The 22,472-nt window shown below is 52.4% G+C and overlaps 1 protein-coding gene across 2 annotated transcripts in view; it reads right to left on the reverse strand.

Moving 5' to 3' along the window:
- Nucleotides 1-2,991: 2,991 nt before the first annotated feature.
- Nucleotides 2,992-22,472, reverse strand: part of PHGDH (phosphoglycerate dehydrogenase) — a 30,256-nt gene continuing 10,775 nt past the window's right edge. The window contains exons 4-13 of one of the 2 annotated variants that reach the window (XM_089917004.1): nucleotides 20,964-21,018; nucleotides 20,777-20,875; nucleotides 11,777-11,909; nucleotides 11,077-11,225; nucleotides 9,357-9,509; nucleotides 9,028-9,114; nucleotides 6,357-6,489; nucleotides 4,987-5,117; nucleotides 4,152-4,389; nucleotides 2,992-3,297 (exon numbers count right to left, since the gene is read on the reverse strand). In XM_089917004.1, coding sequence (XP_089773130.1) covers nucleotides 3,143-3,297; nucleotides 4,152-4,389; nucleotides 4,987-5,117; nucleotides 6,357-6,489; nucleotides 9,028-9,114; nucleotides 9,357-9,509; nucleotides 11,077-11,225; nucleotides 11,777-11,909; nucleotides 20,777-20,875; nucleotides 20,964-21,018 — 1,333 coding nt within the window. In that variant the 3' untranslated portion in view covers nucleotides 2,992-3,142. The remainder of the gene's footprint in view (nucleotides 3,298-4,151; nucleotides 4,390-4,986; nucleotides 5,118-6,356; nucleotides 6,490-9,027; nucleotides 9,115-9,356; nucleotides 9,510-11,076; nucleotides 11,226-11,776; nucleotides 11,910-20,776; nucleotides 20,876-20,963; nucleotides 21,019-22,472) is intronic. The other variant, XM_022583937.3, reaches the window with a different exon arrangement.

Here is a 22,472-nt window from a genome sequence, read left to right on the forward strand (position 1 = left end):
CTCTTGTTCTATTACACCAGCTGTAGCTGCCACCCAGCAGCCCCCCTTGGCTGACCCCCATTGCCTACTCCTCCTCAGCAAGCTGTTTGGGGGCCCTCAGTCTAGTTGGCAGCCCTGGCAGGACAATGTATGCCTTTCCTAGGATCTCTGGAGTAGTGTCTGTAGTCGTGGGAGCAAAGCCCTTATTCACCTGAGTTCTTTTTCTTTTTAATTTTTATTTTATATTGGAGCAGAGTCGATTAACAGTGTTGTGTTATTTTCAGGTGTAGAGCAAAGTGATTCAGTTATACATATCCATGTATCTATTCTTTTTCAAATTCTCTTCCCATTTAGGTTATTACAGAATATTGAGCAGAGTTCCCTGGGCTATACAGTAGGTCCCTGTTGTTTACCTATTTTAAATACAGCAGTGTATACGTGTCAATCCTAAACTCCCAATCTATCCCTCCCTCCCATCCTTCTCCCCGGTAACCGTAAGTTCATTCTCTTAGTCTCCGAGTCTGTTTCTGTTTTGTAAATAAGTTCATTTGTGTCTTTTTTTTTTTTTTTTTGCAGATTCTGCATAAAAGAAATGTCGTATGATATTTGTCTTTCTCTGTCTGACTTACTTCACTTAGTACAATAATCACTTGAGTTCTTGAGGCAGGAGACTCCGGACCTTGCCTTCTATCCACGTAGTTTGCTGGGGGGTCTTTGTGGCCTGAGCAACCAGGACCTTCTGTGTCACCGAATGCCGCAGCCAGGCCTGCTGCCGCTTGTGAGTCATTTGGACACTATGTGGGGGTGATATTAAAAATATTTAATGAGACTATCAAGGTGCTGCCCATACCGTGCACGCCGGCAGAATATGAGCCCTGGTTCAGCTGCAGGGCACCCAGGAGGGCACTGGTCATTGTCACCACTGCACAGAGGTTTCCAGCCCCTTCCTCTCCCCCTCTTCACTGACCTTGTTACTAAGCCCTAGGACTTCCTCTGGTACCTCCAGCATCTACTTCATTAAAACTGACTCCTGCTGGCTCTGAACAAAGCCCTCTCCCCCTGTTTAAGGTCAGCATATGAGGGAATGATTTTCCAGTTGCCCGGTCACCATTTTCACCCTAAGGTAGGCTACTATCATGCAGATAAAGAACTTACCCATGTGGGCAAAAAATCACCCAGGACAACCTACAGCAGGAGAGGATGGAGTGATGACTTGATAAAGGCATTGAGGCCTGTTAACGCATCTCAAGCAAGAATACCAACATGACACAGTATATTGAAACAGATGTGGAGAGTGGTCCAGCCCACTGACCATGAGGCAACTTCTGGTCTCCAGGGGACACACTAAACACACACACACACACACACACACACACACACACACATGCACACACACACACACACGTACGTACGTACGTATGTTTCTGAATCTCAGAGTCCCAGGAGCCAGCATTCGGAGGCCAGTTCCCTCCTGTCCCACTATTCGTCTGCCTCCCTCACTGAGCTTTCAGCAAAACTTCTGCTTGCCAGCCAAGACACACAAGAAGGAAATTCCACTCTAAAGTTAGGCGGTGCAGAGATGCCACAAACCACAGAGAAATGCGAAGGAGTAAACAGCACCAGCTGGATCTTAAACTTAATCTTGCCTTTTTAAATTTAGGAGAGTTTACGTGGGCAGCCACAGGACAGGGTGATACAGTGAATGTGTCCCATGCCTTCAAAACCTACCCATGTCTAGGAAGATATTTGGGGATGCTCAAGTAATTTGGGTTTCTAGAATTGTTTTGACCACCTTAGAGCACAGAATATGGTTTGTCTAGGGGCTTCTGAGAAGAGGCTGGGCGGCTGAAGATTGAGCTCAATTTTTAAGTTATCAATCTCAGCCTATTTTTCTAGCTATCAATGGGCTCCCCCGACCCCCGACCCCCACCAGATGCTTCTTGATCTCTTTCCAGGCAGAGAGAATGGGCTGTCTGATGTCAGGACACCCCACGTCCAGATCTGGCAGAACATCACCACAAGGGCAAAGGGAGGGCCATTTGGAGCATGGGGGCCATTTGGAGCATGGGATTCTATGTAAGCGACTGAGACCTGGTCGTCTGCTCTTAAAGAAAGACATAGGGGTGAAGAAGCCAAGTGCCTCGGGCACTTCCCATACACCACTTTTTTAAGCCATTCAATCCTGAGAGACGTCATTATCCCCCTTACTGATGAGGGAACAAAGGTTTAGGGGAATTAAGCACTGTGCTCAAGGTCAAAGCAGCTCAAAGCCACCTTGCTGTTCGAGTTCAGGCCCATCCCCTTCCAGGTCTGCTACTGCAAGGCCCTAATACATGTTATGAGCTCACAGCAGAGGTCAGCACAGCAAGCGGTTACTGGTGGAGCTTCTACCGACCTTTGGTTCAGTCACAGCTCTGAGGCCACAGTGATGGGTTTGCTTCTGCCACTGTCAATTAGCTGCCCGGTGCCGGGCCTTCTTAGCCTGCCTTGTCTCCAAAACAGATGCTGCTGGGCATAAGGTAGGAATGGATCATCCCCTATAGATGGAGTAAAAAACCCTCAAAAGGTGAAACCCTTAGGATGCAGGAGTACCATTCTGCCATGTTTTGTGAAAATCATCTTAAAAAAAAAAAAAAAATCAAGTTATATACTGTCCAACCCATACTGAGCTGGCCTTGTGAACTCATCAAACATCCTCAGGCCCTGTGCCTTTACTCACACTTTCTTCCCCTTATGAAATCTTTCCAAATATCTCCTGGGAACCACCATCCACAGCTCCAATTACTTCCTCCTCTGCTCTCAACAGAATTCATATACACCTGTTGTGGCACTTGCCTCACTGCTTCCAGTGACCTCTGTGTGCTCTGTCCCCCCAGCAGACGGAGACTTCTATGGGAGCAGTCTGAGCTTTAATCCTACTCCTCCTAGGCAGAGCATCTAACCCCACGGCTGCCTGCGGATGCCCTCTGGTGGCTCTTCAGGGTAATGACAACACAAAGGTCCCCGGAAGAGTACGGTGTAGGCTCTTTATTGGGTGGTTATTGCTGTACGACAGGGGTCAGATGAGACACAAGCAGTGTCAGCCCCAGGAATGTGGCTCTCCTCTCCCAGTGGGTGTGTTTCTTCAGAAAATCCCACGAGGCTGGGACAAGTGAGCCCAAGGTTAGAAGTGGAACTGGAAAGCCTCGGTCGCGTGCTGCTTCCAGGGCTCCAGGCTGGGCAGCAGGGAGGAGATGCCCATGACGTGCCAGGTCTCCCCATCTGACACCATTGAGGTCTGGTAGGACAGCAGCTGCACCTCCGACTCTGCCAGGAGGCCTGGAAGTATAAGAAACCCCTGGTTGGCACAGGGCTTGGGGGAAGGAGAAGCAAGAGGCTGGGAGCAGGCTCACAAGCCTTGAGTTCCCAAGATCAATGTTGCAACGGGGGCGATGGTCTCAGAATCAAAGCGCTGAGACAGGGAACAAAGGGCTCTGCCCAGGTCCCTCGCTATTCTGCAGGCTTTAGGAACACCCTGGCCATCAAGCAAGGCAGGGGAGGGAAGATCAACCACAAAGAGCCAGAGCTGGACTTGCTGGCTGCCAGTTTTATCCAGACCATCAGCAAAGGGGAAAAGCAGGGGAAAGTTCCCCTGGGCAGCTGGCAACGATAGTGAAATTAGGCCCTTGGAGGCCTGTGGACACACTCACTCTCCCATACTTGGAAGTGCTCCAGAACTCCCAGTAGCCCGAGCGCCAGGGGACAGAAGCAGATCCAAGATGCCCACGACATCTGGAGGGGATGCCCTGACATGCTTTGTTGGATCAGGCTGGCCACCACCAGGCCTGCGGTCAGAAGTAAACCTGCAACTTAATTCTGAGCTCCTGGGATACAGCTCTACAGGCAGTTCTCAACTGTGTCCTTGCTGTGGTGAGCACCTGCCTATCAATAGGGGCTCTGGGGCCCTACCCCTGACGCACCGCTCGACGACCTTAGATAAGGCACTTAACCTCAGAACTCCATACCGGCTCCCCAAATGTCCTGGAACCTGCTGCAGATCCAGTGATGCCGGCAGGCATGGAGAGGGGCTGAAGGAGGCAAAAGTCCACGGAGCCCAGTCCCAGGACAGAGCCCTCAACACACACACACCGCTGCCTCAAGGGCACCGGCCGGCCCTACAGGTCCCTCCTCACCAATCATGGTCGGCAGCATCGCAGGGTTGGAGGGGTGAGTCCTGAACATGAGCAGCGGCAGGCCCCGGTGGAGAGGCACCTCTGGTCTGAAGACAGCTCCATTGAGTGCCTGCAGCACAGGCGTGGTGCCCTGGACCCAGCCCACGGCCTGGTAGGGGGCACCTGCCAGGGCCACGGTCAGGAGGCATTTCCCGCAGCCCTGCTCCCCTGGTGCAGCAGGGCTGTGGGAAGTGGTTACCTGCAGAGAGAAGGCAAAAAGGCACAGTGACGCCCACCCCCTCCCTAGGCCTAATCGCCAATTTATAGGGCTTCAGCCCTGCGGCCACGCCACGCTCAGCAATTCAGGGCGGGGGGTGGGGGAGAGGGCAGATGGGGAAGCCATGAGGGGCGGCAGAGGCTAACAGGATGTGCGGCGAGCTCCCGGAGTCTGCAGACAAACCAGGAACCCGGGTGCCGTGGTAAAGGGGCACTGGTTGGAGAATCAGGGGCCGAGCACGCCGGGCTATATCCCAGCTCCCAGCCGGGCTCCTCGATTTCCTCAGCTGTGAAGTGGGGCTACTGCTGCCCTTCCCACTCACAGAGCACTTATACACAAAGCACTTTCACGAGTATTAGTTCACTCGTAGCGATGCTCGGGGCCGGTGGTATCTGCACTCTGCAAGTGAAGAGATCACAGCTACTTCTCACAGGCAGACACTGTCACCTGCAGGACTGGCGCCCAGGGCTCCCGCTCGGGGAGCAGAGCTGCAAGGTGCTCTGAACGCAGGCGAGAAAAGCAGTGCTGACCCGGGATGGAGGGATGGAGGGGAGGGGAGGGGAGGGGAAGGGTGCGCACATCGAGGCCGGACTCTTTCACCAGCAGCTTGGCATTCACCAGGTTCACCTCCACCTGACGGGAAGCATCCTTCAGGAGGCCAACGATGACGGCGGGGGTCAGGCAGTTCCCAGAGTTCTTCAGGGACAATCCTGGGGACCCAGAGAAGCCACCGTAAGACCACTGTGTGTAGAACAACAAGGGGGTGGGCAGCACATCACTGGCCCCGAGCTCTGGGTCACGGCTCCTCACTGATCTGGGGGCCCAACTCCAGCCTGCCAGGTGGTTCTGCTTTCCTCTGCAGGCAGAGAGGTGGCCAGGGTGGGGGACACACGGGGGGTCCATGCCAGGACACCGGGGATGCTCTACGCCAGTTTAAGAAGCTTTTCTCCAGAACCCGGCCTAACTCTGCTGCCCCGCACACCTGCCCCTGGCCTGTCCGCCCTGGCCTGCCTGTCCTTCCCCAAATGGACACTTGAAGAATATCCTACCCTCATCCCTACCCGGCACTCATGCCCTTGCCAGCCTCAGGAAATGGAAGCAGAAAGGGGCGACTAAAGCAGCTGGGCCCACTTCCCTGTCTTGTCTCCTTGAGGCCTCGGCACCCCGGCCAGCGAGGCCCCTGGCTCTGCCCCTGCCTGGTACCGGCAATGCTCAGGTTCTACCTGCCTCCGCTCCAGTCTCTCCCCAAGGGAGGGGATGCCCAATGGTCAACGGGGAGGACAAGCCCCTGCAGGGGTCAGGGGACCGGGGCCCTCCCTGGTCTCTCAACCACGCCTGCACAGGGCTGGACCCACTGCACAGGCGGCCAGAGCCTGCAGAGGGGCAGACAGAGGGGACTGCTCCCGTCCCCACTCCCCGGCGGAGCAAATGCCCCTGCGGGCATCAGCCTGCCCGAGGGCCCACCTGAGGATGTCAGAGCACAAAATGTCCTCGCCGCCTGCCTCGTCTGACACCCCCGCCCTGGCTTTCACTTCACAGGTGAAGAACTCACAGCTCAGAGAAGGAAAAGTCCCACAGCAGGTAAGCAACAGGGTCAAAACCAGAATAAAATGTTCTGTTGCTTCACCTGGACTCCCTCCACCAATCCTACTGCCTCGCACGTGAAATTCCAAATCTTACGGAGGTCCCTCTTGCACCCCAAACATGAATGTCTTAAAAAGACTGCATAAACATGATTTACGAAAATTAAGTATATCTCCCAATAACTTTTTGTACTCATCCTCCTCAGTAGCAAGCAAGCCATACTCAGACCAAACGTGAAACGCGGAGTCACAAGAGCGGGGTCACCTCTGCGTCCCTCACTGGTCTGTGGCCTGCAGCAGACACACCCGGTGGGGTGCCGAGTCCACGCCCCTCTTCCCTCTCCCTCTGCAGAGTTCCCGGCTTACCCTGTGTTACCACCTGAATGGTCCCTTTGGGGGACCCAGCCCAGGCTTGCATCAGTGCCCCAAGAGCTTCTGCCAGACCAATCCAAGGCTTGGTGTGTGGAGAGAAGGCACTGGTAAGGGCCTGGGCGTTTACCTGCAGGGAGAGGGGAGCAGGGCAGAGGTCAGGAAGGGATGGGACAGGGCACACCTGCCCAACTCGGCCCCCAGACAAGGTCTTACTGCTGAGACTCAGCTCCATGTGGAGAGCAGGTGGCATGGGGCCACCCTTGCTTTGGGTGCCTGGGGGGTGATAACCTCCACTAGCCACCAACAAGGTGACAACAACTTGTTCCCATAGCTGAGGAGAGCTATAGAGCCGGAAAAGGGCACAAAAGGCTAAGACCACTTCAAACTGCCAGAAGGGAGTGGGAAGATGGGGAAAAGGATATCTCCCTCTTCTCTGAACATGTGCCAGTGCCCCCAACCCACTCCACCAGAGACTTGTTTCTCCTGTGCTGGGGAAGGAAGATGAGTCTTTGACATAAAACGTATGGGGAGGGCTTCCCTGGTGGCTCAGTGGTTAAGGATCCACCTACCAACGCAGGGGACACGGGTTTGTGTCCCGGTCCGGGAAGATCCCACATGCCGCGGAGCGGCTGGGCCCGTGAGCCATGGCCGCTGAGCCTGCGCGTCCGGAGCCTGTGCTCCGCAACGGGAGAGGCCACAGCAGTGAGAGGCCCGCGTACCGCAAAAAAAAAAAAGAAACCCGGGTTGGATGCAAATCAATCAGGCAGCTCTAAGATGTAATGAAAAGAAAACATGGACGCTTCTATTCCTGTTTTCATAAAGACACAACTGGCAGAGAATTAAAGAAGAGAGACTTGTGATGACAGAAACAACCAAGGAGGCAGGACCCCCAGCAGACCCTTCTGTGTAAGGGGCATCCTGGTGTGATCGCACCCTGCGGCCGGGTCCCCTTTGATCCTCTCCGAAGGGCACAGAAAGGGCAGTGAGTCCCAGAGCTGCAGGGGGAGAACTGAAGGGCCAGGCCACAGCTGGGGTGTTAAAGCCTGCAGCAGGAAAATGCTCAACTGAGAAGCCCCAAAGGCAGGCGCCACGCTTGGTCAGGTGCATGCACAGGCCAGGACGGTGCTTCCCCCAGGTCTGCTGAGTAAAAGGAGCGTCTGTCTTCTCTAGACGAGTGGGAGGCTCCAGGAAGAGCCAATGCACTGGGGCACCAACCTGACCCTAATGCTAGTCTGTGCCTCACGTTAGAGCAGAACTGGAGAGGACCCGGTAAAGAATGAGGGACAGAGGAGTTTCCCATGTGACAAATATGTCTTTCTTACAAATGCCTACTCTACCCCACCAGCCGTTGTGGCTGGAGAGTTCAATTTGCCTAAGTTTAACAATTTGACTAGGAGATGTGACCTCTTATGTAAGAAGGGGATATTTTGTGGGCCCATTTGATGGAGCTGGTGTTGAGTCCCCGTCATGAAAAGGCCTGGAATGCCACCACTCCCTGAATAACTCATAAGGGCTGCACCGCTGAGGGCTGTACCCTGCCTTGTGAGTGGACAGAAAAAAGAAAAGCCCAGACTGGGTGGCAATGGTCACGGTGGCCCAAACCTCGCCTGGGTCCCCTCCAGCCTCACGGGGGGAGGAATGAACTGCTTAGAAGCCCACGGCATGCAAAGGGAGTGAGAAAGAGTGCCCTGTCTTGAGAAGCCCACAGACACAGCAAGAGAGAGGGTGCAGACATGGATGGGTATGTGTCTTTGTTGACCACCGAGCTGTGGCCACTGCCAGGCTGTCCCAGCCTGCCCGTCGCACCTGCGATGGCTGTCCCCGAGGAGCCCTCCCATGGGACAGCAGTAGGCTCCTTTACTTTCTCAGGGTGTAGAGGCCACAGTGGCCTGGGCTCTTAAACCAGGGCTGGCAGGGTTGAACAAAGCATCCTGTGTCTCTCCTGCCGCAGTTCGGTCCTCAGAAGCGAAAATGCCTGTGTTGAGGGTCAGCCAGGAGGGTCAGGGACTACCCCCCAGCCGCGCCCCAACTCTCATTCATTATTGGTTAAATGCTCCAGGCAGAGCCACATGAACTGCAGAGAAGCTTACATCCTTTTGGTTTTGGTGGTGTTTTCTTTTTTGTTGTTTGTCCTCTGAGAACTTAGAATTTAATTAAAAACTAAGATATAAACTCATGAAATGTCAATAATAGGAGAGAATGTGGCTCACTGCAAAAGGGTTGGGATGGAGTTAGAAAGGCCAAGCAAGTCTTCGTGAAGGGGCAGGTGGCGCGCAAACCCCTTGATGGACAGCTATGCCTTCCTTATTCACCTCCATATCCCCAAAGGGCTCTGACAGTATCTGGTACCCACTGGAGTTTAGGGACCATCTGAAGACTGAGTGAATGAGACAGGACTTGAAGTATAAGTCAGGTTCAGCTTGGAAGAGGAACACGTACCAGGAAGGGCCCACTGTGAACACAGTCAAGAAACCATGATTTGGGGAAAGAAAGGGGGCCAGTTGGCTTGGAGGGTTCCTATGGGGAAGATGGATGCAGGCTTCTGGGCAGGGCATCCCTGCTCAGGGTCTTAAGAGAGATGGGATGAAAGGCGAGCGCTCGGGATCACGAGGTGAGAACGCCCTCTCAGGGCTTTCTCCACAGGCCGTCCCCCACCTGCCCCTACCTCGGGCATTCCGCCATCATGCCAGCCACACTCCTTCACTCCCAAGGCCTGTGGAGAACAAAGGAGCCTTTCTCCAGAGGCAGGGCACTGGGAAAAAACACAATCTCAGCAGTGAGCCTACAATATAAACAAGCTAAGCTGGCTCCTTGCTGCCGGGCCTCAGCTCTCAAGGCTAAGCAGGGGCAGCTCCTGCCACCCCACCCAGAGCACTGGCTCAAGTACAGTCCCTTATCTTCGGCTCCCAGGGCTGAATCTGGTCCCAGCGACAACACGCCCTTCTGCAACTCCTCCCTCTGACCTCCGGGCCCAGCCCCACATGGCATACTTACTACTCCCGCCAGAGATTTCCCCTTCACCATGTCCACGAACTGGATGGCAATTTCCTTCCCGCAGCGGCTCTGGGCCTCCTGGGTGCTGGCGCCCAGGTGGGGGCAGCTAATGACGTTCTCGTGGTCCACCAAGGCCCGGTCCCGGGGTGGCTCCTGCCCAGAAAGAGACACCTCTGGGTGGGCTGCTTCAGACGGCCCCAGGGAGCTGGAGGGGAAGAGGGCAGGGGTGATGCTGCCTCCTGCTTCCGTTTTGTCTGGGTGGTCACTGGACTCAATAAGAACCGTCTTCCTCATGAATGTTCCATCGCAGCAGAGGAGACAGAGCTGTAGACCGGATTCCAATCTCAGCTCCACCATTTACTACCTATGTGCTTTTGGGCAAAATCTCCATCTCTCTGAGCCTCAGTTTCCCAATCTATAAAATGGGTTACTACTACCTATCTCCTGACACTATTATGGAGATTATGCAGTAATAAAGGAGGTTCTCAACCAGTGGTAGCTGGTATAGCTGATATTGGTTTTTCCCCTCTAGCCCCTGCCCCAAGTCCAGTCCACCCCTCAGCACTTACTGTCAGCTCTTAGCACAGAGGCAGGCTCTTTGAGGGCATTCCACACGGGTGTTGCATCCTGGCTCTCACCAGGACAGGCGGCCCACCTGGCCACCCTTACCCCACCCTCCAGTGCCCCTGCCACCCCTTCTGCTCACCGGGCACAATATAGGGGCCTTGGACATGTTACTTAGGCCTCCTCTCTTCTGCATTCTCCCCAGGACTCTATCGGCTCCCACGGGATTTGGCCACATAGGTCTGTGAGTGCCGGCCACAGAGTAGTAAGTGCCATGGGGAGGCCAAAGAGAGCAGGAGGAAGGTGCTGTGTTAGGGAGACGGCAATATAAACAAGGGTCAGGCACACCCTTGCCTTCAAGGAGCTGACGATGTAGCTGAGAGAGATGCCCAGGACCACAAACCCAACGCATGCTGTGCCCTGGGCAGGGAACAGACACTGAGTGCTACAGGGGGTCAGAGGGCCAGGGTCTTGCCAAGGCCACAAAGCTGGTAACCAGCAAACCCCCGCTGCCTAATCCAAAGCCCGTGCTTTTTCCCCGATCTCCGATGCTGAGGTGGGATTTTTAAGAGAGGTGGACAGGATTCGAGTGGAAATGCTATCGGGTGTGAGGGCAGGATGGGGGCAGTGGGTGAGCAGATGCTATATCTCTGCTCCTGCACAGAGACCTAGGGACAGCAGCCTCTGAGACCAGGGGAACACGTCTAACCAGTATCCTCAGCTTCCTTCCCTCTGCGGGAAGACAGGAAGGGAAAGGAAAGCCAACATACACTGGGTGGAATGTCTTCTTGGCAGTGGGATTCATTTCACCAGAGATCTGTATCAATACCTTAAACCCCTCTCTGCCTGACCCATATCCTCCGCCTCAGAACTGATCTGCTGCTCTGTCTTCCTCTGAACTTATCAACAGCGTAGCTGTCCAGGAGCCCAAGCCCAGGAATGCATCCTATATAAACTCTGAGTTTTGCAGAAGACAGCTCGGCTGCCTCTGTACCAGGCTCTGCACTGGGCTCCTCAAACCACAGACGTGTTACTTTTGGCGACACAATTTCTCCCGCTAGAGACAGGAAGCTCAAGGTCTTTGCACAGCTGGGCTTGCAGCCCAAGTCCCTCTGCTCTGGTCTCCCGTCCCCACCAACACTGAGCAGGGACTCACCTCTGTGAAAACGTCCAGCGCGGCTCCAGCACACTGACCCGACTGCAAGGCCCGGAGCAGGGCGCCTTCGTCCACAATCCCTCCGCGAGCACAGTTCACCACACGCACCCCCTTCTTGCACTGGGCAAAGGTGCTGTCGTTCAGCAGGCCTGGAACAGAGGGAGGAGCTTTCCTGCGGCACTGGTGTGGGGATCCCTGTGCTCTCCCCACTGCACTGGCCACCGCACCGGCTCCGTGGCCACCGCACCGGCTCCAAAGGCCCTCTCTCCCTCCCACCAGCTCTTCCCCACACACCTCCTTTCTGGGGGACCACGGTCTTTCTGGTCTCACTGCTCCCTTCTCAGATGCTCTGGGGCAGGAGTCCTTGTCATGGATTTGGACCAGACTCAGTTTAGAAACATCCCAAATATCCCCGAGATATTAGTGCTGCCGGCAGTGGTCCCAGGAAGTACTCATGGGGTCACTGGTCCTACAATGTTGACCCAGCCCACCCAGACCCTGTGCATTTCTACCTAACTCACCCCTCCTCGGTCTGAGGCAAGGCCATGTAACAAAACATCACCATGCTCCATGCTCACAGGATCTGAATGGGCCACCGCCACAGCTGGTCCCCAGCATAGGTGGAAAGGCCAGATTGAGGGCCCACCCTTATCTGGTCTGTGGCTTCTGTGGCCAACCCACAAGGTAGGGGCACACCTACCTGTGGTGGAAGGCAGAAGAGGTGTGTGCACAGTGATAAAGTCGCAGAGAGGCCAGATCTCCTCCAAGGGCACCTGCTGCACACCGAAGGAGGCCGAGACCTCTGGCGAAATGATGGGGTCATACCCTATGGTCTGGGGAAGTCAGAGAGGGAGAGTAAGTGTCACTGTTCATTATTAGCACTGGTATTATTAGTCACGGCAGCCACTTATGGAGCACTGACCCTATGCCCCGCACCACAGTTAAGCCTTCCCCAACACCTGTCTACCTCTCACGACAATACAACAGGGTTGGCACTATTCTTCTTCCTTCATTAGAGCTGAAGGAAGTGGAGCTTACACACTGGAGGGGGCGGCGCCAGGGTTCAAAGGCAGGTTCGCCCACCTCCAAGCTCTGAACCACGAACGGGTGCAGGAACAGCCGGTGTGCAGTTGGACCAGTGGAGCTCAGACACCCTTGGAAAGTGGGGAGCCCACGTGAGGCAGGACGATCCTGCGGGAAGCCGTGACGCGGTCGGAGGGCACGAGGGAAGTGGGGGAGAAGCTGGCTGCAGCCAGAGGCCCCACAGGCCAGAAGACAGAGGCAGGTGCACCGCCCACTTCAACAGAGCGAGGAAGAGATGAGGGAGGAGGACAGTGGTGGTGCTCAGCGGGTTACCAAGGAGACGGGACTCGCCACTGGGGAAGACGGTGAAACACCAGTGCTGACACCAGCGGGGAGAGTACGGTCCCCTCTCCTGAAATTTCTTTTAACAAGACTTAAAGTGCATCTCGTTTTGGAAGGCATAACTCGGTGACTAATCGTGCAGAGAGGTATAAATGACTAACGACATATCCTTTCAACAAGGCAGGTTTGACTGGGATGGGGAAGGACATCAAGAGAGGGAAAGTGAGACATAAAGGCACCGTGGGTGGGGAGGACCCAGAAAGAAGCCTGGTCTGGGCTGGCTGGGGAGGGGGTGGGCCCCCAAAGCAGAGGGACCGCCCTGAGGCTGCGGAGAAGGAGGGAAGTTTGACGCCTGGGAGATGGGGACAGACAAGAAACTCGGGGGTGTAAACTTCATCAACCCTATGAAATCAGCTAAAGGTCATCACATATTGATGGGAAGAGGGAAAGGTGGAGAAGACAAAACTCAGGAGAAGGAAGAAAGGACACAGACTCATAGTGGATAATGGCAAACATCTTTAGCATTCACTATGTGTCTCAAACCTCCTTAGGTACTATCATTTCCCTGTTTTACATATGAGGAAACTAAGGTGGAGGTTAAATGATTTAGCCAAGGTCCTAAGAGTAGCAAGTGGTAGAGCTGAGACACAAGTGTTCTGACTCCAGGGCCTGCACTCCTAATGCCTACCCTGTAATCAGGGGTGGAGTGAGCAGCCCACAGCCCCACCTGAGAAAACAGGAGTAGAATGAGATGGAAACATCTCTCCCACATCAGAAGGAATCTTGGGTGTCAGCCACACACCTCTCAGCAGGGACAACGCTTTAAAAGTTGCCAAGGCAGCACAAGCAGCAGGGATGCATGTGCCACCAGGTGAGAAGCATCCACCTCTTGCAACAGCAAAGACCTACGCACTTTCTTCCTGGTCTGCCCAGGAAGCCTTCCCAGGGCTCTCTCCATGGGTTTGGTCCATGTCTCAAAGGCATGGATGTCCTCAAGAAGGCCGGACAGCCAACTGAGCTGGGCAGGCTGGCAGGACCCAGGATACGGCCTCTGAACCAGTGAACCAGGAGCTGGACCTGAGTCCTGCCTCAGTCACTGTCGACTGTGTGTCAAGGTGCAAGTCAGTGCCTCCAGACCTGGGTCCTCAACTCTATGTAAAGAAGCAGGTGGATGATTTCAAAGTCACCCCTGCTCTGACTTCCAACAATTCAACATTCCATGAAAAGAAAGCTCCCTTAGCCCTGAGAAAATGTTCAGAGTTGGCCCAGGATTAAACAAAAACAAACAGAAAGAACTTCAACAGTGGTCATCTCTAGGTGGTAGGATTAATTTTTCTCTTTTATGCTTTCCTACGCTAGTTTAACTTTCCCCCACTGATCATGAATTTCTTTTGAAATTAGGGAAATATACAAGTTATTTTAGAAAATAATGGCACAGAAGATTGCTATATAAAGTCAGCACTCCTAGAGAAGAAACTGAAAACGGTTATGAACAAGGTGTCACTTTTGGATCACGTTTTTCATCATCAACCTTGTGGGACAACAAACACCGGGTGGGTCCCACTCCGACCTCCAGCAGAGGTTTAGGAGAAAGAGGCTGCCTCCCAGATGCCCTACCGGATCGTGAGCTCGGGACCGCCTCAGCCCCACGTGGCCATTCCCCCAGATGTAACCTCCTCGTTTCTCTTGGGGAGAATGAAACGCCCAGGGCAGGGGAGAGGATCCTGCCCTTGTCCTCACAAGTCTTCTTTGTCCGTGGGCTCTGAGGCTGGTTGGAACAACGGCCCCGTTCATTTCTAAGCCAGATGTACTTTTCCTCATGTGGAGTGGGAAGAGGGTAGGGACACCAACGGAGGTCACACAGCCAAGCCCGATGGAGGGGGTTCACACAACTCTATTGGCTCTGGGCTCCTAGGAGCCAAGAAGCAGCACGGGGTTGCCGGGAGGAAGGGTCTTGCAGGCCAAGCCTGGCCCAGTGCCCCCGCTGCAGCTGCCTGGGTCTAAAGGGAAGTGGACGGCGTGGGGTGGGGGGAAGAGGAGGGATAAGCATTTGCCACAGCGGTCAGCAGGCCCCGACTCAGCTTTCTTTCACAGAGAAACAGTACCTCGTTCATCTGCAGACAACTGCAGGGGAAGAATTCTACCCTGTTCTCATTTTTCACTCAAAATACCCAGGGCAGACAGGAGCTGAGCTCAACTAAGGGCTGGGGTTCTTATATCAGGGGACCACGTTGCCAGAGATAAAAAGGGTGATAGCAGGCCCGGGAGACCAATCCTGAGTCGGGTCCTAATGTATCCTGGATAGGTCAGATGTCCTCACGTGTGCAGAAATCAGGACACTCGCGGTTACACACATCTATTATTCCTAGAGAGGAGCCTTGGGGAGCTGCATAAAGGGATGCCCCACCTCATTCCATCCCAGGACTCCTGATGTTGGGGCGGCAGAGGAACCCTAGGTTTTCAAGCGGAGCTCCAGGGTGACGTCCTAGCTGCCGTCCTAGAAGGCAGCCTTGGGAGGCTGAGCATGCTGCTTCCGGTCCCCTGGCTGACCGTGGACGGAGGAGAGCAAGAAGGCCTTCAAGGTAAAGGGGCTCCAACAGGGGAGCCTAACGGTCATGCCCCCTCTCTACCCCAGAGCCAATCTTCGGGCTTAGCGTTGGTGCTCTCCCCCAACACGATGAAACCTTACACAGAAACTCCGTATAAAACCAGATCGATTCAAAGGTGCAGAGGTGAAGGCCCAGAGCCCCACCACCTGCTCTCTTTCTGGGCCCATACCCCAGGTCCTTATTCTATATCTGAAAATATTTGAACATCACTGCTCTAGGGCAGTAGGAATTCCAGGTACCAGACTGAGATGGCAGCTGCCTGTCCTGCGAATGGCTGAGCACAGGGACACGGGGCAGGGACTGATTAATGAGCAGGGATCAGGAATAAAGACGGCGGTGGTGGAGTGGGGCAAAAAGCACCAGATTGGAACTCAGGAGGCCCAGAGTCTGAGCTGGACTCCACCCCTTACTCATCCTATTATCTTGAGCGTATCACATAAGCTCCCTGGGCCTCAGTTTCCTTATCAGTAAAACTGGGTTAATAATATTGACCCCAGAGGGTCATTGTAAGCACAGTATCTAACACAGCAGATCTCAGTCAATATTAGCAGGACCTGAAAGAATCGGTGACAACTGGTGCCTCGGGTTCAACGTCCATCCCTCTGGGCTAACGTCAGACTCATCACAACCCTGGCCACAAAGAAACTGTTAAGAGATGCTGGTCTGCTCCTCACAGAAAATCCTGAAAAGAAACTGCAAGGCTCAGCCCCTGGCTGGCTGGGCCTGTTGACCCATTCTAGGGGACAGGCCAGCTTGAATGTGTTGAGCCTCCAGAGTTATAACCTGTTATCCAGCAACACTATTGAGAAAAAGTTTCAAGCAGAAAGAACATTACAGAGTGTAAGACCCAAATGATTCAGAACACCAGCAGGCTGCAGGCTGCCAGAATTATCCTGAAACCCACATCTGCACCTGTGGCTCAAAGCAAAGACAGCAGCTGCTCTAAGGTGGAAACCAAGGCTCCTTCTAGGCCTGTGCTGGCATAAGTGGGCTCTTTGCCCACCGATCCCCACCCGGCTAAGCTCCCCCTTCCTTAAGTGACCAGACAGTCACAAAGAAAGGAAGGGAAAGGGGTGGTCCACCCCCAGTATCTGAGCCCAAGAAGGTCTCTCCTTACAGCTCCTGTGATATGAAGGGGAGCCCTTCTTTTGTTTTTTAAACTATTTAATAGGTTTTATTCTACACATTTATAAAAATAACAGTTTTACCAGGGAAATAGTTTTCACCCAACCACCATATATCTGAAAGTATTATGTTGAAGTATAAACTCAAAATGAGGCCAAGTAGGCTCAGTAATACTGGGGCTTATAATGTAGGAGCTGAGACTTCCCCAGTCTGGAGGAGTTCCATGACCCTAGAAGAGCAGGTACTGTTGTCACTTGGAGCAAGAATGGTAGACAGAGGTCCTGCATCAGCTACACTTTTCAGTATTGGTGAAAATGAAAACTGTCCACCTGTTTTGATGCCTGTTCAGTCACACAAGAGAAAGCCATGAATGGTTCCTCGCTTTCACAGTCTGGTTTGCTTAGGGAGGACATTTTCCCTGGGCATGTTGGAAAAACAGGGAAAACCATGATTTCATCTGTTACACTTTTTTTTTTTGCACACACTTTTCACCAAAACATTTTCCTTGTAACAAAATGAAACTATCCAAAGAGTAGTTTCGGATAGTTTAAATCCTGATACCTTAGAGAGGGTCAGATAATAGTTGTCCATTAGCAGGCTAATTAGAGATAAACAGCCTGGTGACAGATCAGGAACACGATAAGACCCCAGATGCCAGGAGAGAAGAGGATGATAAAGATAAACTTTACAAGCTTTGCTGTTTCGCCCGAGCCAGCCCAGCCAGAACTACTCAAAGTGTCCCCTATGACTACTGGTCCACTCTATGTCTTTAATTAGGTTGTTCTCCCAAGTTACTGTAACAAACCCAGTCCTTAATAATTTGACACCGTTGCCTAGGACCACACAGTAAACTCACTGCCAGGACCATTTCACAGTTTAAAGAAAGTGGTAGCCCATTGGGATGATGGATGTTCACAGACATCAGGGCTCACAGGGCATCTGTGTCTATGTTCACACCCCCTCTTCACACGCTGGCCAAGTGGTTATCCAGTCTTGCAGGTATATCTGCAGAGATGCGGGACTCACTCTCTCCTGAGACCATTAATTCTACTGGGGGCCAGCTCTGTAGCTCTGCCCCTCCAGCTTACACCTAGTGGTTCTCCCTGGATCTACTTCTTAGAGAGCGTGACTCTTCTCTAGGACTTCTGTTTAGCTATTTGAAGGCCTCCACTGTGACTCCCAAGTCTTGATGGGTTCAGTGACCCAAGTGCCTTCAGCCCTTTCTTAGGAAACACAGACATGAGCTCCCTCACCATCACCCTCTGTCTCCAAAGCTTTCACAGTCTCCCAGAACTTGGGGTCTTTGACGGCTCAAATACTCACACAGGGGCTAATCAGTACACAGCATGAAGAATGTCACCTCCCTTGCTCTGAATGTCATACTTCTTTTAATGCTGCCGAAAGTCACATAAACTTTTCTATCAATCATTTCACTCACTGTTAACCACACTGCACTGTTGTCAAAAAAAGGCCTCCTCCCCTAGAAAAAGCCTTTTATATTCACCTCTACACCCAAGTCTAGTTGCTCTGGAGGCTCATATGTAGGGCACTGATGTATCCCAAACAAAGTTCCTATTAGAGTGCCCAACTATTCTAGACTTCGAATGTCTTTTAGGACCTGATTCTGCACTTTTAAGTATTAACTACTTTTCTCCTTGCTTCCTGTCATCCACAAATGACACATCATCCAGGCTGTTGATGAGAATGGTGGACAAGGCAGAGCCCTGCACCATCCTGTACAATCTCCCTACAGACTGAGTCGGATCCCTCTTTCAACCAGTTACTAAACCCTTAGCACCACGCTCACGGTCTCCATCTTCACCCCGAGGGTATCATGAAAGACCTCACCAACGCTTGCTAAAGTCCACATCTGCAAACAATCTAAATGTCCATCACTGAAGGAATAGCCAAACAAAATCAATTTATCCCTACAAAGGAATTCCATGCAACAGTTTTAAAATATGGTAAATCTATTTATTCCAAGACATACGTTTTTATCTTAATGACATGCACAATATTCCATTCTCTCTAGAAATAGAATTCCTCTATAGGCATAGAACTGTATGCATTCCATATAAATGCATGGAAAAAATCTGAGATGACACAGATCAAACTGACGTTACCTGTGAGGAAACTCTGACTGGTATGGTCATTTAGGAGACCTTTATCTATATTTCAGTTTTTATGAGAATGTACTGACTTATTATATGAATACAATATCATTTTAAATAGTCAAGATATATGACATCTAGGGAGTCCCATGATATTACCAGTTTAACACTGATTTCCAAAGAGAGACCAAGACTAGTTTGAAACAACTTGTGTTTCGTAAACGCTAATCAGACAGCGTCCTGTTTGGATGCTAAGTCATCTCTTTTACAACTTGCTCAAGAATCTCCCTTCCTTGCCCTTTAGAAAATCTTGCTCTCCACAACTGCTTGAACATGAACCAAGGTTCACTTGATGCAGGTCAGTGATCTGCTGCCCTGAGATGAGATTAAGAATGTGTTGGGACCTGGAAACATGTTAAGGAGCTGGGTCAAAGTGAGCAGCTGAGCATGAAGAGACACCACTTGGGCCAGTGGGAAAGGACCAGAGCCAGGCTGCTCTTGAGGGGCTGGGGTTGGGGGGATATCCCAAGGTGTGTTCCGGGTTTTCAAAGAGCATGTCCCAGAAGCACGACGGTCTACAGTAACCCTCCAGAGACATCTGGACAGAAGAAACCCCCAATGAAGCAGCTACATGCTGCAACACACAAAAAAAGGCACCCACATCCTCAAAACCATGCTGGGAATAAAACGTGTGGGCATGTGGTGAGTGTTATGCCAGAGACACAGATTAACACTCATAGGCAGGCTCTAGGCATCTCTGAGCTGAGCCCTGTCAGTCACTTCCGCTGTTGATGCTCAAGGTCCTACATCCCTCTGTGCCTCTAGGAAGCAGCCCTGGCAGCGGTTAAGTAGCTGAGTGGTGCCAAAGGAACAGACAAGCTTATCTTATCCATCACTTCAATTATTCAAGACATGAGGCGGGACTTCTTGTCTGACTTAAGTCACTGCCAAAGTCTCAAGTCCTTGACAATGAGTGTTCCTGAGCTAGAAGAGCCTGGTGTGCTGTGGCACCGTGCGGAAGGGGAGTGCACGTGACAGAACGGCTGCTGGGCCTGGCAACCATCCCAAAGTCACTGTATCATCGATGAAACGCTCACCTGTTTGGTTACCTGTGCCCCAAGTTTTACTTCACCCTGACCCCTGCTTTTAGATGATCAGAATTTTTCATGAGCTGAACCTTTACCTTGATCCCTCACCAATGAGGAAAAAGGAGAAAGTGCTCCCTGTGGCTACCGGCACCTCACCACCCCTGCACAAAGGACGTGGCTTTGGTTTGTTTCCATGATCAATGGATCCTGCTGGGCCACACCCACCTCTCACAGGGAGCCAGAAAAATGTCCCTGCCCTTCCCAGTGCGGAGGCTTAGAAACGATGTCTGGCTGACTTCAATTAATAGGGTGGGAAGTAGAGGCAGGGGAGAGAAGATGTGGATTGTGGTACAATGGGTTTCCCACCTGGTTCTTGTCCATCGTCCATTTACTGCGAGCCCTTAGCAAAAACTTACAAACTCCAAAGGTCGACATAAAATTAAGGGTTAATCTATAAAGTCTCTTCTAACACAATGAAGGTGGGAGGGACATACAGAAAGGAAAGAGCAAGGGAAAAAGGGACAATTCCATAGCAGCTCTATGTAAATTTTTCTAGAACTGAAATGATCTGATTTTCAAAACCATTTTCCTTAATGTTTAACTAAAGCTTTCCTGGCTGCAGTTTGAACCCACAATCCCTCCCTCAACAGTCACAGGAAACATGGAGATGGCCACCAGCCGACCCAGCTGCTACACCTCTCTGGCCCACCTGGGCAGTCCTGTGGGCTTCCTCTCTTGGCTGAATGGCCTCTCGCCTCGGCAAGGTCTCCTGGATTGGCTCCGGGGGCTGGGGGTGGCACTGCTACTGATGAACCCTCCCTCAACCAGAAGAACTACTGAGCTCCCAGCATAGGATAAGAGAGAGAGCCCTGGTGGGCGGCGGGGGTCAGGGATGATTTCTGAGAGATGTGTGAGGTCTCCTGGCCACCGTGGGCTCCACGATCATTTCACAGCGTATAGGCAAGCACCTTTCGATCTCTTCTGGACTATGGAGGGGAGCTAGAAGACGGATGGACAATTGCTCTGTTTTAAGGTTATAAATTTGCTCCTGTTTTCTGAATTATCACAGAAGACAGAAGCAGCAAAACAGGGAGGCCCTCGCAGAAGGGGAGGAAAGGAAGGGCAGGATACAAGACCCCTCTCAGCTCCATGGGGACTCAAGGCAATTACTCACCCCAGAGCTGAAGGACCTCCACCAAGCATTCCCAGATGTTGAATTCAAGGGTCTAGATCAGCAGGCCAATGTTCCCTCCTCCCTGGCTTTGCCACCCATTCATTCAGGAGCTCTAAAGTGGGGGTCAGGCCCTCCTAGGGCAAAGCCTTTAGCTTCTCTCAAGCAAAGCTGCCTCCTCCAAAATTGCTATGGGAAGCCCCACATCAAAGTGGTCTGGTGACCTCTTACCTTCATCCCAAAGGATTGCATCCGGGTGGCCACCTCTCTCCCAATTCTGCCCAGGCCAAGGATTCCTAGGATCTTTCCATTCAGCTCTGTTCCCATGAACTGCAAACAGGTGAAGAAGTGGAAGTCAGCACCCAGAGTGGACCTCGGGCACCCAGCCAGGTGGGGTGAGGCAAAGCCGGCTGCTTACCTTCTTCCGTTCCCATTTGCCATCCTTCATGGAGGCCGTCGCCTGGGGAATCTGTCTGCAAGGACAGACAAAGTCAGCAGGCCCACCCAGACCCTGCCAGCCCAGGAAGGAGGCGCAATGTGAGGGCTGCACAGCCACTATTTCTGCCGGGCATCCCCCCAGGGAACCAAGCTCCAGCTGGGTCTGGGGGGCTTAGGTTCAGAAACACCGAGGATGGTCAAGGGAGGGTAGCAGGGGGAAACCCTTGGCAAGACCTGACTTGGAGCCCTGGGATTTGTCTCCAGCTAGGTGTCTGGGAGGAGGTTCTGAGTCCATCTCAGCAGCTGGAGTATCACCCTGAGTGACTCTGGGCATGTAAAAAGTAATAGCTAATCCTCCAGGGTTTGTAGGGATAATGAAATGGAGTATTGGTGGATTTTGATAACATCAAATGTTCCAGAAATTTAAGAATTTCCATTTTCCTATTCCATCCAGAGCCATAACCTACAACATCTTCCACTGTATCAAGGGACAGCTGAATACTTATTCTCCCTTGAGAGTTAGGCTAGACTGGGGTGGGCGGGTGGTGTAGTCCAGACACTTCCAACAACCACACAACCTCCTGTCCCACCACACACACACACACACACACTCTCCACAGCTTATCTCCTGCTATTGGTCAACATGGAGGTCTGAGTCTCTATGTGTTTTCTGGAGAGGACAAAGGAAGTTAGGCCAATGTGAGAGGTCAGAGGGCAAGATGTGTCATGTGGGACATGGCCCTCCAGGCTCCTCCAGAAGCTAGAAAGGAAGAGACAAGAGACAATGTTTAAACATCAGCTCATTTAATGCTCACAACTGCATGGGGGTGGGGTGTGGCCACTGGGTGTTAAATACTTCACCCAGCATCACTCAACTAGAAGTAGGGGAATCGATTCAAAGCCCAGGAAGACATCCCTACCAGTTAGCCTCCTAAGTATTTAAATGCAGGCGTTCCTGCCAGCCACAAAATTCAGAGGTGTGTGCATGTCTGCGTGTGTGAAAGAGAAGAGATTCCAAGATAACTCTTCCTGTATTTCCACTTCACTGACTTCTTATAAAAAGCATTCTTTCCTGTCTACATGTTACCAGGACACAGACTTCCATCTGAGGGTGAGGTTGATGGGAATCTGTTCTACGATCAGAGTCCCACAAACTCATGGGTAAACTCAGCAAAGCTTACATAACAAGTTCATGGAAGAAGCTCCATCTCACTGCTCTGGCCCATGGGGCCTCATTTCAGGAATGTCATTTAGGACAATGGCTTGCCTTGAGGAAGTGCTCCCCCTTCAGCAAAGCCAGCCAGATGAGATGCCTCTGACCGAGTGAGACAGAGCCCCCAGCTCTGGCCTCCCGACCTCTGCCCACCTGACTGCAAGATGCCATCTCAGAGATGTGTGTGCAGCACCACAGAGCACAGGAAACCCTCACACCCTCCCTCTGGGCGCTCCACCCAGCTGGCCGTGGTGCCTCCCCAGGTTTCAACATTTC

This window comes from Delphinapterus leucas, chromosome 1, assembly GCF_059928025.1.
Source record: "Delphinapterus leucas isolate spDelLeu-1000000601 "Yukka" chromosome 1, BTC_Dleu_Yukka2, whole genome shotgun sequence".
Taxonomy (NCBI): domain Eukaryota; kingdom Metazoa; phylum Chordata; class Mammalia; order Artiodactyla; family Monodontidae; genus Delphinapterus; species Delphinapterus leucas.